Here is a 14,913-nt window from a genome sequence, read left to right as displayed (position 1 = left end):
TAATAAAACAGTCTCATAATCTAATTTTTACTGCAAAGCTTGTGCCCAAATGTCTGACGACACATGTTGTTGAGCCTTGGAAGTGTGTGTTTGACATAATCCAGCGTCATTCGACAATCAGAATAGAAGCCAGCAGTGGAAAGCCTTTCAGTGTTGACACATTCAAGTGACAGATACAGTTAATGAGTTAACAAGCTTAGTGGAGCTGCTACATTCAACACAACCTCAGTGACATTAAAGAATAAGGACTGGATGGTCATCACATACTTTTACTCTTTCCAGTTAACACTGTGAATGCCAAAACATCTTGTTGGGGTTTTAACACTCTCTGATGCAGGAGTAGTTATTTTTCACGTGTTTATATGGGTATATAGGTTACAAAGTATGTGTGTGATTGTTTGCATATGTGTGTGTGACTCTATTAGGGTAGTGATCCCTTTATGGGGCTTTAGCGCACAGACACACTTTTCGACTCCTCCCCTCTCCCTTCAGTCAGGGTGTGATTAGAGCCAATACAATCTTGGCCAACCTGCAGTGAGAGAGAGAGTGTGTGTGTGTGTGTGTGTGTGTGTGTGTGTGTGTGTGTGTGTGTGTGTGTGTGTGTGTGTGTGTGTGTGTGTGTGTGTGTGTGTGTGTGTGTGTGCAAGAGAGAGCTAGAGAGAGCGAGAGAGAGAGAGAGAGAGAGAGAGAGAGAGAGAGAGAGAGAGAGAGAGAGAGAGAGAGAGAGAGAGAGAGAGAGAGAGATAGCAAAATAAAGAGTGGGTAGCCACTCTGGTGCACTCTGGTGGTTCTTCCAACGGCGTCACTGTTGCTTGGTCTCCAACAGTCCAACTGTGGCATTGTAGCTCCTGCAAGCTTCAGCGAAAACACAGCAAACTCCTCAAGTCCCAGTGGATTTATCTAAATGGACACGTCCGGATACTTTACTTCTGAAAGTCTTTTTTTGCTTTATGTTAACGCTTCCCGGATTCGTGAAAGTGCTGTCACTTCTTGAACTAATATTGTTTCAGCTTTGTGGACACTTGTGGAAACATCTTTTTTAGAGAACATGCTTTGGTTGCCCGCACCAGAAGAACTTGCACTAAAAAACCAATCTTGGTCATCACATCGGGAAACATGGAAAGCCACTACTGCCTTTTGAACACAGCCAAACAGCAGCTGTGAAATGTAAGCAGCAACTGCAAAGTCAAGAATAACTATTATCTAGTGAGCAGATTTATGATGCTTGTAAGGAAAGCAGATTTTTCAGTTTTGTTAACGTGAGAAAAACAACCTGTAGCTTATTATAATGGATGGCAACTTGAGCACTCTTGCCTCCTATGTGCTCAACAGAACTGATACGTACCACGATGCGGCGGGCCCCTGGAGCCTCATTGTTCTGGTCATCATCATACTGACCATAGTGGTAGGAAACCTGCTGGTGATCATCGCTGTTGCTCGTACTTCACAGCTACAGACGACCACAAACATTTTCATTATGTCCCTGGCGTGTGCTGACCTCATCATGGGGGTCCTCGTAGTGCCTCTGGGGGGCACTATAGTGGTGACGGGAAACTGGCAGCTCAGTGACACGTTCTGTGAGTTCTGGACCTCTGTGGACGTCCTGTGTGTGACGGCGAGCATCGAGACGCTCTGCATCATAGCAGTGGATCGATATATAGCCATCACGAGGCCTCTCAGGCACAAAGTTCTCCTCAATAAGTGGCGTGCCAGGGTAATTGTTTGCCTAGTGTGGCTAGTGTCCGCTTTAATTTCCTTTGTACCGATTATGAACGGGTTTTGGAAAGATGATGACGAGGAGGCAGTAAAGTGCTACAAGACAACTACATGCTGTGACTTTGTGACCAATAGGGCCTTTGCTATTATATCTTCTATCGTGTCTTTTTATATTCCACTGCTCATAATGATATTTGTTTATGCAAAAGTTTTTCTAATAGCCACACGGCAGGTTCAGCTCATAGATAAGAATCGCCTGCGTTTCCAGAATGATTGTCTAACAGTGCAGGTTAGCCCCTACATCAACAATATCCTGCCAAACGCGTGTCCAGCCCCGAGCACCTTGCAAAGAAAGAGCGCCAAGCGGCGGCCTTCACGGATGATGCTCGCCAAAGAGCACAAGGCCCTGAAGACCTTAGGGATCATCATGGGGACCTTCACTGTGTGCTGGCTGCCGTTCTTTGTGGCCAACATCATCAACGCATTTAAAAGAGATATTCCCTCAGAGAAGATCTTCAGACTGTTAAACTGGCTGGGTTACATCAACTCTGGCCTCAATCCTATCATCTACTGCAGGAGTCCGGAGTTTCGCACCGCGTTCAAGAACCTGCTGGGATGTCCGTGGCTGCTGTCCACCCTGCGGCCAAATAGTTTTTATAAAGAGCTGAGGACTCGCTGCTCCTGCTTCCTATGGCAGGCTGAGGCGGGCACAGCCAGCTATTTCCAGAAGTCTCCGAAGAGTAAGAGCGATGGCTGTGAGAGTCTGGGCAGCAGTATTGGAAGCAGCAAAAGTGACAAGGCTTCCCCTGGTCCTCTGCGCTCCAATGGCAGCACACAGTTCAGCGAATTATCAGAACCAGAAACCACATTGTAAGTACCCTTTTTCTTGTCTTATTTTACCTGCAGTCACCTATTTTTAAGTATGAGGAATGTTTCAAAAATGTCAATTTTCAACAAACTACATACTTGCTCGGGTAAAATCTCCATAATCATATTTTAGAGAGAATTAAGTGAATCATTTTGACAGCTTATGCACAGACGGACATCATAGACAATGACAAATGCAAAATCATGATAAATGCAACATTGGCATGCAAATTCAAACTCAGTTTTTTAACATTTTAGATTTGTGTTATATTAAAGTAATAGGATAATTCAATTAAATATATTTAAACGTATAAACGATACTACATTTTGAAATCTCAGTACGTCTTACTTGAGAGTAACTAATAGACCTTCGATCAAACCTTAATTATTTCAAGGACAGTGGGGTGATTCAGAGAGTCTGAATGTGAACACTGGGTTTAAACTTTTTCCTTAGTTGCCTTTCTTCTTTCCTTTTTTACACTCTGATTTAAGGTGTTAAGTCTTACATCAGTGGTTTACTATGTGTCATGTGAGCAGATCATTTGCACTGTGAAGCAGAAATGTAAAGACTAACAGAATCAGTGTCATGAAGAATTAAACAATTTCCATTACTTTTTGCTTCCGGACATCATGTTGCAGATTAGCCAAAACATGTCTGATCGTGTGCTTGTTTCAGTTTGATGAGAACTACTGCCAACACAATATTAACAAGCAAATAGGATCAAGGAAAGTGATATGTCATGAATAACTACAACAAAATCTGTATAAAAAAAAGAAAATCAGGGAAATTTTAAATTTCCAACAAATTTCAAGAAGAGGTAACATTTACGTGTTCATTAATTATCAATACATTTGTCCTTTTACGAAATGATTATCCATTATTGGCTTGTTAAGGTTGACCACTACTGTATATATCAACTCATCCCCTTAATGTTCACTGTATTTATCTTATCGTTATGTGAAGTATTACCACCGATGTCATAGAGTGCCACAGTGACGCGTCCTAAAACCCGGAAGTAAGTTAGCATTTTACCACTTCCGGTTCCTTCGCCAAAAAGCAATGCAATTTCTCCATAGGATTTGGGAAAATAGCCCGAAATAAGGTCTGTGTTTGAGACACATTTAAGAGACGGATCACGTTTTGTTCTACGACATTAAATACATCAGCAGTGACCCCACTGGTGATTTTTTAAGAGTTTACAGTACGTGTCTGAAAAACGATGGTTGTTAACAAGTGGCTGAATAGGACTACAGAAGTTGTCGAGGCCGTTGTACGTCATTACACCGAACACGTAAAACACTCCTCTAAGTTTGTTTGCCGTGTTCTGCTTGAAAGCAAGTACCTGCCTCCTGCAAACTGTTCAAACAAACGCTTCAACTTGTACAATTTTGAATCTGTATTTTTTAATATGGATCTTAAGTTGGCGTGACGTTGAAGCAGCGACCCTGCTGTAGTTCGTTTATAGCATAACGTTAGCATTTTGCTTCTGGCGACTAGATTTATGATTCGAAATTAATCATAAAAGTAGGGTAGACATGTGGAGATTATCCGGACGTGACCCGTCTCTTAAATGTGTCTCAACCACAGACCTTATTTCCAGCTATTTTCCTAAATCCTATGGAGAAATTGCTTTTTTGTCGAAGGAACCGGAAGGAGTTTACTTCCGGGTTTTAGGACGCGTCACTGTGGCACTCTATTAACTTAGCATCTTAGAAGTGAAAACGGTCCAATCACTGTAGATACAAATCTGGATATTCTTTATAACCACTTTGCATTTGAGCATAAATCTATATTCTGATATATTCTAATCCAGCGGGGGGGCGCCAGAGCTTCAGGGGAGGCGCAGCGTGAGAAAAAAAACAGAGAAACAGTGAAATCTAGCTAGTTAACTTCAGCTAACTTTATGCGAGCGGCAACATGGATCGTTTCTTTGTGAAGTTACCTGAAGTGAGCGAGGAGACAGCGTCTGGCAGAAAACGGAGGAAGTATGACCACGATTATTTGAAGCTAGGATTTTCATGGACCGGTCCTGGCAGGGGCGGACTGGCCATCTGTGTGTTCTGGAGAATCACAGAACAGCCGGTCTTCAGCGGGCTGTTGGCGGCCGGCTCGGTTCGCTGACGGCCGGCACCGCCTTTTATTTAAATTGTAATAATACTTACTTTGATCAAAAGCAAGTACCGGTCAAGGCTGCAGCCAGAGGGTGACCTGCGTTTATTCCTGTCTACATTGCATCCCCGCATCATCCGCCTGTGCGCATCAAAGACGCAGACTCATTGTTCCCACTAAAGTAGGGGTGAGTGTAATAAGGAGGCAAAGTTGACGTTCAGTGTGTTGCCGGGAGCATATAAGGATTTATCCACGATGTTGAAAATGTTAAAAATGTTTAAAAAAAACGTTTAAAACATAAAGATAAAAAGGTTTTAAAAAAATGTTGTTTAATGTTTTAAGGAGGTGACGCTACTCAGCCAATCAAATCGGTGCAGTCAGTGAGTCAGCACTGACTGCAGAGCATGTAATGACATTTTCTCTTACTGGACCTCTTTGAAATGCAATTGAATACCCCTGCATTATAGCAACAACAACAATAATAATAATAGCAATAATAATTGGGAGGGGGGGCGCGGCTGTTCTTATGTTCTCTGAGGGGAGGCTCACCTTCCCACTCTTTGAAAACCCCTGATCTAATGCATACAATTAAATAATTTGCAGTGGAGCAGAACAGAGACAAAAAACATTTCTGAAGAGTTGGCGTCTGGTGTTACAATACTACAAAACTAAAAGGGACATTTCATATCTTGAATTATTAATGCAAGTATAAATAATCATCTGAGGTATTAACCTGCTCTTGGATACCTTTCATCCATCTATGAATCCATCTGATGTTATGCAGTTATAAAATCATTGGTAGTGTGTTTGGGTTGGTTTCAGGAAGCAATATAATTATTACATGTGTAGTTTCTAGGAAAAAAACCCTTCTGTAAATCATTATCGGAGGGCCTCAGTGGGCCCGCCCAACACCCCCTGCAGCAGATAAATCTTTATCACTCACACACAAGACTTCCCTCAAGAGACCGTTTACAAGAATCCCAGCCAATGACAACGCCTTGTTAACACAGGTTAAGTAGGGTTGGTGCAATATAAGTTGACACAGGGCTTTCCATTGAATACACAATTATACGTAATAATAGTAATTAGGAGCTTTGCTGGAAAGTCTTGACATATACAAGCTTTTTAAAAAGTTGTATCTATTAAAGGTAGGGTAGGTAATTCACTTCAGAAACACTTTTTGTTATATTCCATGGAATGCTCTTAACATCCCAATAGCAATGAATACATTAAATGCTTTGACAATAAATACATACAAAATGTCATCTGTGGAAGCCATGACGCTGTAAAAAGAACGTCCAATCATCTGAGCCGGCCCGGCTAAAATAACTGGATGGCCTACCTGCCTGTCAGCCTTCCATCTGTGCACAAACTTATCTCGTGCCCTCATTGGTCATGTGCGCGTTCGTGTGTGTTGGAGGAGGGGCTCTGTAAGGAAGGGGCAGATTTTTTTCGGCTGCGTCGTTTCAAATTCTAGCGCACTCGAGCTGGTTGCTCCATTCTTACCTACCCTACCTCATAGATAGGCTGGCATTTACTTTAAGTAAATCTATCTATGAGTATACATTTGTGGCATTTACATAACATTTAGAATATTGTTTTTATTAGTGGATTTTGTGCTCTTTTATTAACTTTATTAAAAGAAAATGTAATAACTTATCATAATAACTAAACATTTATTCAGATATGATCTACATTCAATTATATATATATTAAAGGTCCCATGACATGGCCATTTCTACTGATCATAATTCCATTGTGGAGGTATACTAAAATAAATGTATATTGTGCAATTTTCCAAACTCACATTGGTTTCTCATACAGCATCTCTGTATAGTATGTGTATTCACTCTCTGTCCTAAACGGCTTGTTGGAGCTCCTGCCCCCCCAAATTCTCAACTCATGATTCATTTAATTTGACAAGTGGCACAGCTCTTAAACTGCAGCCCTCGCCTTGCCATCTGAATTCCCACGAGTTATCCAGTTTTACGACAGCGGGATATCTGAGTTTAAATATTTACCCAGCACTTGATACATATCATTCCTCTCTTCTCTTTAAACGGCATCCTCTTACTGGAATTTTACACACATAATCAATGAGGCTGTAAAAACGGGAGATATTTGATATGAAAGTCTTCCTTAAAAGGAGCTTTGTGTGATATGTAACTCACCCCAAGGGGAAAGCTCAGCGGACTCACCCTGCGCTTTGAACAGGATTACAAACTTAAGTGAGACCAGCCGCTTGAAAATGACTGTGGCGGGGTTGAGGCTCAAACACAGATTTTATCAGAGAAATATATGACACATGTTTCCAGGTAAAGTCAGGAGTGCTTTAGTGCGTAGTTATTGAGTGACAAAAGGCCCCAGTTATCCCTGTCAACCTTCAAGATTTGTGTATCCAGCAACATAAAGGAGCAATGGAGCAGCACATTTTAAACCCTGCGAGAACATGCAGGTTTATTTATCTCATTAGCCGAGGGTTGATAAAGAGTGAGGCAACACATAACATGACTGGTTACCAGGGAAAAGTGTCTGCCTGCCATTATCACCAGTGACTTTGTTTTCATAGAAATACATGGAGGCATATCATCGTGGCCCTTATCAACATACACAGCAGCCTGCAGCTTCTGTCACGTACAGTATGCATATGACAAGTACCATTTTTCACAGAACCCCTGCATAACGGCATTTCTCAAAGTGGAAACAAGTGTTTGAAGTTGTGCAGCCTGCATGACTTTTTTCACAGATTAAATTCCTTAAACCGCATCTTACTCTGTTTTTGTCATTTTGCTCTAAAGTGAAAAAGGCAGCTCCTGCATTACTCCTAATATGTGTATTAGAGTCATTGAAGACAAGATTTTTATTTTTATTGGAAAAGCATTTCTGTGCGTTACGAGCAGAGGATGTTTTTTAGGACAGTTTATCCATGATTAAGGACACTCAAATTAAGCTAACAGAGAGTGGAATATTTTATTTCAAAGAATGAAGAGACGGGTTTAAACCAAGAATGCATATTTCTTTACACAGGAGCCAGGCACGGGAGAGCATGGAGCAATATGAATATTACAACTTGTGCTCAGGAAACACGCGTGCCAGCTATGCTGTGACATCATACTTAGGAACTAACTAGTGAGAGGAAGTAAATTGTCACATTTTATAAAAAAAAACAATAATGTGGACGAACATTATGGCTTTTATGGCCATCAAATGCACAACAACATATCTTATATGAAAAGCAGAAAGTGATGGCACAGGGATAAAAAATCACTGAGGATGATCCGGTCAGATTTATCTTTAAAGCAACAGCTGATGGGTCACAACAAGCAGTGAAAATACATTTTATAAACCAATAACATTACACAAAGGGAAGAGAGATGGAGGAGGAGGATGTAATTTCCAGTATACACAAAATGATTGTGTTACTATTTCAGAAATATATTATAAGGACAAATATCAAAGGACATTTTGTTGGCATAAGTGGAACAAACTGTATCCGCATAGCAGCTAAATACAGTATCTAGATATAATTGTATTACCCACAGCATGCTGAGTCCTCCCAGAGTGCCTTTGCTTTAATAGTGGATACTATATTAGTGCAGTGTGAGATTATATGCAGAACATTTAATAACTTAAGTTACTGTATCTGTAATGTGCCATGTACTGTGAGGGCAATGTGTTAAACAGGAATTTGGACATTTGATACAGAGCTGTGATTGACAAGCAGTGCTGGTAGAAATACTCACATGTGTTGCTTAAGTAAAAGTAATAATACTACAGTGTAGAAATACTCTACTACAAGTCAAAGTTCTGGCACATTGTGACTTTAGTAAAAGTACAAAAGTATTAGCCTGAATATACCTGAAGTACCAAAACTAAGAGTACTCATTATGCAGAGTAGTCGTTTTCGGATGTATTTTACATTACTGAATTATTTCACTTGAGATCCATTTATTTTAACGCAATTTCATTATGCAGCTGGTAAAGGTGTAGATAACTTTAATGCTTGTTATACTCTCAGGTATCTTACTGCATAGTAGTGTTACATTTTTGCATGATTAACATGAACATGTACCCAGTAGCTAATATTGTTAATTATTGTTATCACTTTAATGCTCATTTCAGGTTCATATCAGTATGTAGTGTCTCTATACTGTGACATGTCTCCATGCTTTAATGTTCAAAAAGCTCTTTATTTTTCTCATACTTCCTGTGCTGCAGCACCTCTTTTCACCCTCTGTCTGAAACCAGAGCCCAGTCTGCTCTGATTGGTTAGCTGTCCGTCTCAACTGCTTGACTCCCGCCCCTTCGCCTGTGTACAATGTGTTGGAGAGCTAGCCAATAGAAGCTCGAGTGTTACATAGTGATGTCATTATTTTACGGAAGCAAACAAAGGAGTCCAATAGAGGTGTTTCAGGCGAGGCCAAGGAACTTTGGGATTTTAGCCTTTACAGAGTATTTATATGTACAACAACCCACTAAATCAAATCAAATCAAGTTTTATTTATATAGCACATTTTTTAAAAACGATTTTTGGTCGAGCCAAAGTGCTGTACATGCAATAAAAACTCTTTACTACAATAGCAAACAGAAGACAATAAATTACAACAGCAAAAATAAAAATCACACACAGGGAAATGTCAGGAGTCGCGCTCCGCTCTGACTAAAAGGCCAGAGAGAAGAAGTGAGTCTTAAGTGTAGATTTAAAAAACCCTAGGGTCTGGGCCGACCTTACATGGAGGGGTAGAGTGTTAAAGGAGGGGAAAAGCCCCAAAAAGCATAAATATATCTAGAGATTAATAAGTCAGTATATTTCACTCCAAATTGTCATGCAGTTGAAGTATGAAGTGACACAAAAAGTGAAGTATCTCAATGAGTGCTTAAATACAATACTTAAGTATATGTACTTAGTTTCTTTCTACCACTGCTTTTCAACAAGCTGCTATTGTGTGGCAGGTTAAAGCCCTGTGTGATTTAAAACGGCCCGAACACCAGGATAATAAGTGAAGCACGTCAGAGCATCCTGATGTTTTCATGTTCTGCATATCATGTATTTATTCTTGCTATGTATATAAATGTCATGTTCTTAAATGTTGTATGTGAGGGACTACGGATGGAAATGAGCTCAAAGCTAAAATCCGGCATATTTACATTTGAAACATTATTTGTTTAAAGTGTTCATCAATGTGCATTGTTTTTTTTTCCTGTGTTGTGAACCCTGTAATTCTGAGCTGCTCTCCGCAGTGTGATAATGCTGGTGCCTCTGACCTCACACACCAACTTCCATAATGTACATAAGGTTAGCTTAAAGGGAGATCAGGCCTAAGAGAGCATGAAATAAGGATCAGGAAAAAGCTAAACATGATGGTAGGAATCTGCGGTAAACCTCCAACACTCGCTTTCCAGCCGGCTGATATCAGATCTTACTGCGGTGCACTTTTTACAGTAAATGGAAGCATCCGGGAACAAGGCAAACACTTAAGAACAGTATGACTATAACGTTTTAAGGCTTGAACAGATAAAAGAAGCAATAAAACCCTAACTGGATTGTTTTTTTGCTGTATCTACAGCAAATGAACTCAATACTTTGTATAGGAATAATAATGTGCAAAGCAATTTTGTCACTACACACTTTTACACTCTTGTGCCAGTTTGTTACACCTCCTGGAGCTAAACCAAATGCATTTTAATGACAAAATACCTCTTCATCATTTCAGAGGTGGTGCTTCTGAATTGCATTGCATTATAGAGCTGTTGCCAGTATTATTCAAATGTAATCAACTTGTATTCAAAAATGATAATCATCATTTCTTAATGCTTCCCCCCTTGGACAGCCCTACTGAAAGACACAAAATACACTTGTCACAGATGACGGATTTATTTCTTTGTTCAGCTTATTTATCTTGATTGCATACTCCTAAATATGCGAGAGCTATGTCTGTGCGTGATTTACAAATGATCCAAAACCTTATGTGTGAATGTGAGATTTGAAAGAATGTGTAACATAATATCATTCCTTCACTTAAAATCACTGAAACATACCACAGACTACACTGATTATTCTTGACATATTGTACAAAGAGTTATTTTCCATAACACTATAGGGATCTGATGAACGCATACTGTTAACTGTATCCTGCGTATGTTTTTTTCTTCCTGTATGCAGTCACATTTCTGTGAAGTTCTGGGTAGTTTATGTCTTCCTGTGAAGACATGCAGTGGAGGTGATAGCATCAGAATTCCTGTCTTGCTAGGGAGTTTCACAAAACAGAAAAATGATGAGGGCGGCCTTGCAATGGCTTTATGTAATTAACAAGTAAATAAAAGGGAATAAAATGTGACCTTTCTTATCTGATAGAAACTGGAATGCTGTTCAGGGTATGATCAGATCGAGACAAAGAGTCATACACAGAAAAAAAGGAATTTGTTTATGGGATCACAACTGCACGCTAAGTCATAAGTTGAGGTAATAATGTGATAACCTTGGCATCAGGTGCTTTTTATCAATGAAGCTAAAAAAATAGTATATAAATAGTATAAAGCATTAAGCGTCTTTGAGCATTAGGAAAAGCGCTATAAAAATCCTATGTATTATTATTATTATTATAAAAGTAGTGACATTCTCACTGTTGAATGTTGGCATTGTGGGCGATTTCATTGTGTCTACATATATCAAATTAGAGACTTATTATCTTCATTTAGTCTGACCGGTAACAAACTGTTTTAATGTTACTCATTTAAAATATAAAACTTGGCAATGCACCTGCTACAACTAAATGTAAAAAGCAATCCTGACTGTGAATATCAAACAAGAATTTAAAAAGATCTATACGATGAATACAAATAACAATATATATATATTTTTTTAATAACGAAGTCAGAATACAATTTTTACTCAAACCGATATATTCCTGCACTCTAACTTTATCTGCATATTGAAATATGAATGTTGGTTGTTTGTATGTTGTCTTCTCCTGAATGTTGTACGTCTTTTGTATTTTCGATGGCACCTTAAAAAAAGGAGTAGCTCTACTCATCTCATGAGGCGCTTTCACACCAAGTACTTTGCCGTACTTAGTTCATCAGAACTCTTTAGTTCTGATGAACTAAAGAGCAGATCGCGTTCACACCGGAATAAGTCCCTGAGGGAGGATTAGGCAAATGAAGCCGCTGACGTCACTTCTTCTTCTTCTGCTTTGGGTTTACTGGCAGGCCGCAAACAACTTCACGGCGTATACTGCCACCCGAAGTCCCCGGCCGGAAGTCCCCGGAGTTGGGGACTGGCTTCAGTAGAAGCTGCTGGGACTCCCAGCAGCTTCTACTGAAGCCTTCCGAGTAAATCGCCAGAACGCCGACATCTCCTCATCTTCACCGCTCCCATGTTTTCTTTTGTGTTGCCATAAGTTATTCTCTCTCCGTGCGTTGGTGCGCGGGGCTAATGCAAATGCAAATGCTAATAATGCTAATGCCAGCAAATAAAATGGCAGCTTCACAAAACTTTTTGGGAGTTTTACGGGGCGTGATTTGCAATCCGTCCAGCCAATCAGAAATGGGAACCTTTTTCTCCCATGAAAGTACCTGCTCTCTAGCAGGGACTGAAAAGGGGGTGGAAAGGTTCTCATTAACTAAGTTCTAGTTCCGGATCTTTTTGGTGTGAACGCACATTTTCGGAACTATATCGGAACTATACTGGGAAAAGTACTCCGGTGTGAAAGCGCCTATTGTACCTATATAATGACAATAAAGGATTCGATTCTATTCTAGATTTTGCATTTCTGAGTTGAATCAGATAATAAAGACAGGACAAAACATGTGTTGATTTATAGTGGAGTTGAAATGTGTCTATACATATGTGGTATTCACCTGTCTTCTGTCCGTCTATTTTCAGCTTCACATTGCAGGAGAAGGATTGATGAACTGTCTAATGTCAAGCTACTGAAGCAAACTGCAGTTGGTTCCCCGGACGTTACTGTGCGTCCCTGCTAAGGCTGGAGGAGCTGAGGAAACGTCCAACCACTGATAACCCCGAAGAGAAGACGGGATTGACTGTAGAGAAAAAAGCGGATTGGGTCTGAAGGGGACATGTCTCTGAGGACAGGAAATGGATGCTGCAGCTCGAATAACGGACAATAAGTGACACCAAAGTATCCTGAATGAGACGATGATGTTTTAAACGCATACCAGGTAACCTTTGGACACAGTGTATGTGACTTGTGGTGTCAAAAGTACGAGCTAATTTTGTACAGTATATTATCTGGTAAGTTATCTATTTATGATACACTGAATACAACATTTTCTAACTTAATACAAAGTGGTGGTTCTGCTATGGTCGTCACAGTCACGGAGCTTACACACGGCGGCGTGCGTTGAAGCTTGCCGGCGGGCGTGTCTGACGCTCGACCAACAACCAATCACATGAATCTCCCGCCCCGAACACACAAGCAGCGGTTTGATTGGCTAGAGCTTGTACTGGCATATGATTCGATTGGCTGACGCTTCCGTCGAAGCTTCAAAAGTAGAACATTGCTCTACTTTTGAAGCGAGCAACTAAAGAGCAGATCGCGTTCACACCGGAATAAGTCCCAGAAGGAGGATTAGGCAAATGAAGCCGCTAACGTCACTTCTTCTTCTTCTGCTTTGAGTTTACTGGCAGGCCGCAAACAACTTCACGGCGTATACTGCCACCCGAAGTCCCCGGCCGGAAGTCCACGGAGTTGGGGACTGGCTTCAGTAGAACGCCATGTGTGAGCTCCGTCAGTGTAATATGAGCTAAACTAAAGGGCTGTGCATTTAAATGTTCAATTCTGATGTATGTCTTCAGTCTTAATCTTTCTGTTTCAAGCGTTAAAGTCACACAATACTATCCTTTTTAAATCCAGTAGGGTTATGGATTTTTTTTCAATTCTGATTGACTGGCTGGTAAATATGTTATTGGCGCAACCTTAACATAAGTTCTCTAAACATTAACAGTCATTATAAATATTTTTCTAAAAAGGTACAGTGTTACAAATTACAGGTGACCATAAGAAAACAGGTTTGCTACATGCTATGTTATCAGTCACTCCCTACCTTGGTATAAGCTCAATAACACACTCTGAAATGTCCAAATATAGAGAAATAATGGACCGGATGGATGAAAAAACATTATTTTTTATAATATATTATATCCGGACACCTTGTTGTGTGTTATTATGCACATCATCTGTTGCATTGAGAAATAAAACCTTATGAAACTGTGTAATATTGTTCATGTATGCTCTGTATGCAAATTCACTGCCACAAAAAATGAGTGCAATATGTTGACATTTTAAAACTACTGAGTTTATAGCATTAAAATATTTTACTTTGAAACCGATTTATCTGGATTCATATATGTTGCAAATTGCCTCTTGGAAATGTAATGTCATTTCATTTTTAATAGGAAGTTCCAGTGTCCAATATTAAATACAAAGAGCATTATTTGAGTACGCAAAGTAGAACAATAGATTGGCCTCTTCCTAATATGGCTCTATTATGTTTGACTGATATGGCAATTGCGATATGTTTGTGATATAAGAGAGAAGAGTCATTTTTAAAACAGTATTCACATTATTATTGAAAAATATTATAAAATGATCTCGGTGTGATTTTCTTCAGAATACAGGTGGGGCAGGACTTCTCTGCAGCACCACAATACCTTTACAATATCTTCACATATTTTGGACATTGCATTTGTCCATATTACAGTTTCAATAACATTTGGATTAAATGTGGGGCCATACTTCCTTCCCCCCTTTAACCACACACATCTTCAAACTTAGCTTTTAGTCTGAACCTAACTATACAAAGGTCTGTGTTCCCCCTCATTGAACCATCTGTGATCTGGACCTTTGTTATCCTCTGTAAAGTGTCCTGACTACATCCAGCTATTTTGTGATGCTATTGCAGTTACACATTTTGACAGACATACAGATAATATAAAGACATAGCCGGCCACATAATGGCTTTTCAGTTATTTTCCAAGACCATATTTTTGCTTAGATGACACACAGACTCACAAGGTAAAAAAACAGCCATCGTTGTCGCAGCTGATCAAAATTCAAACTTCAACATCCAGGCTGCAGTGGAGCCGGTACTATTAACTAATCAAGCCTGAATAAGGTCAATAAAACTGTTTACAATTGTGTTGACCTTATTCATTCGATCAGTCATTCTGTCAGTCACAATGGCCCAAATCCCAAAAG

At 39.8% G+C, this 14,913-nt stretch overlaps 1 protein-coding gene across 1 annotated transcript; it reads left to right on the top strand.

Annotated features, from left to right (window-relative positions):
• The first annotated feature begins 756 nt into the window (after positions 1-756).
• adrb3a (adrenoceptor beta 3a) lies at positions 757-14,045 on the top strand. Its single transcript, XM_034148734.1, has 2 exons — positions 757-2,586; positions 12,579-14,045. The coding sequence occupies exons 1-2, from the start codon at positions 1,289-1,291 to the stop codon at positions 12,601-12,603; spliced, it is 1,323 nt and encodes a 440-aa protein (XP_034004625.1). The 5' UTR covers positions 757-1,288; the 3' UTR covers positions 12,604-14,045.
• The last annotated feature ends 868 nt before the right edge of the window (positions 14,046-14,913 follow it).

Source organism: Trematomus bernacchii, unplaced genomic scaffold, assembly GCF_902827165.1.
Source record: "Trematomus bernacchii unplaced genomic scaffold, fTreBer1.1, whole genome shotgun sequence".
NCBI lineage: Eukaryota > Metazoa > Chordata > Actinopteri > Perciformes > Nototheniidae > Trematomus > Trematomus bernacchii.
The sequence above is the reverse complement of the archived record's forward strand: the minus strand, read 5'-3'. Positions and strand labels throughout refer to the sequence as shown.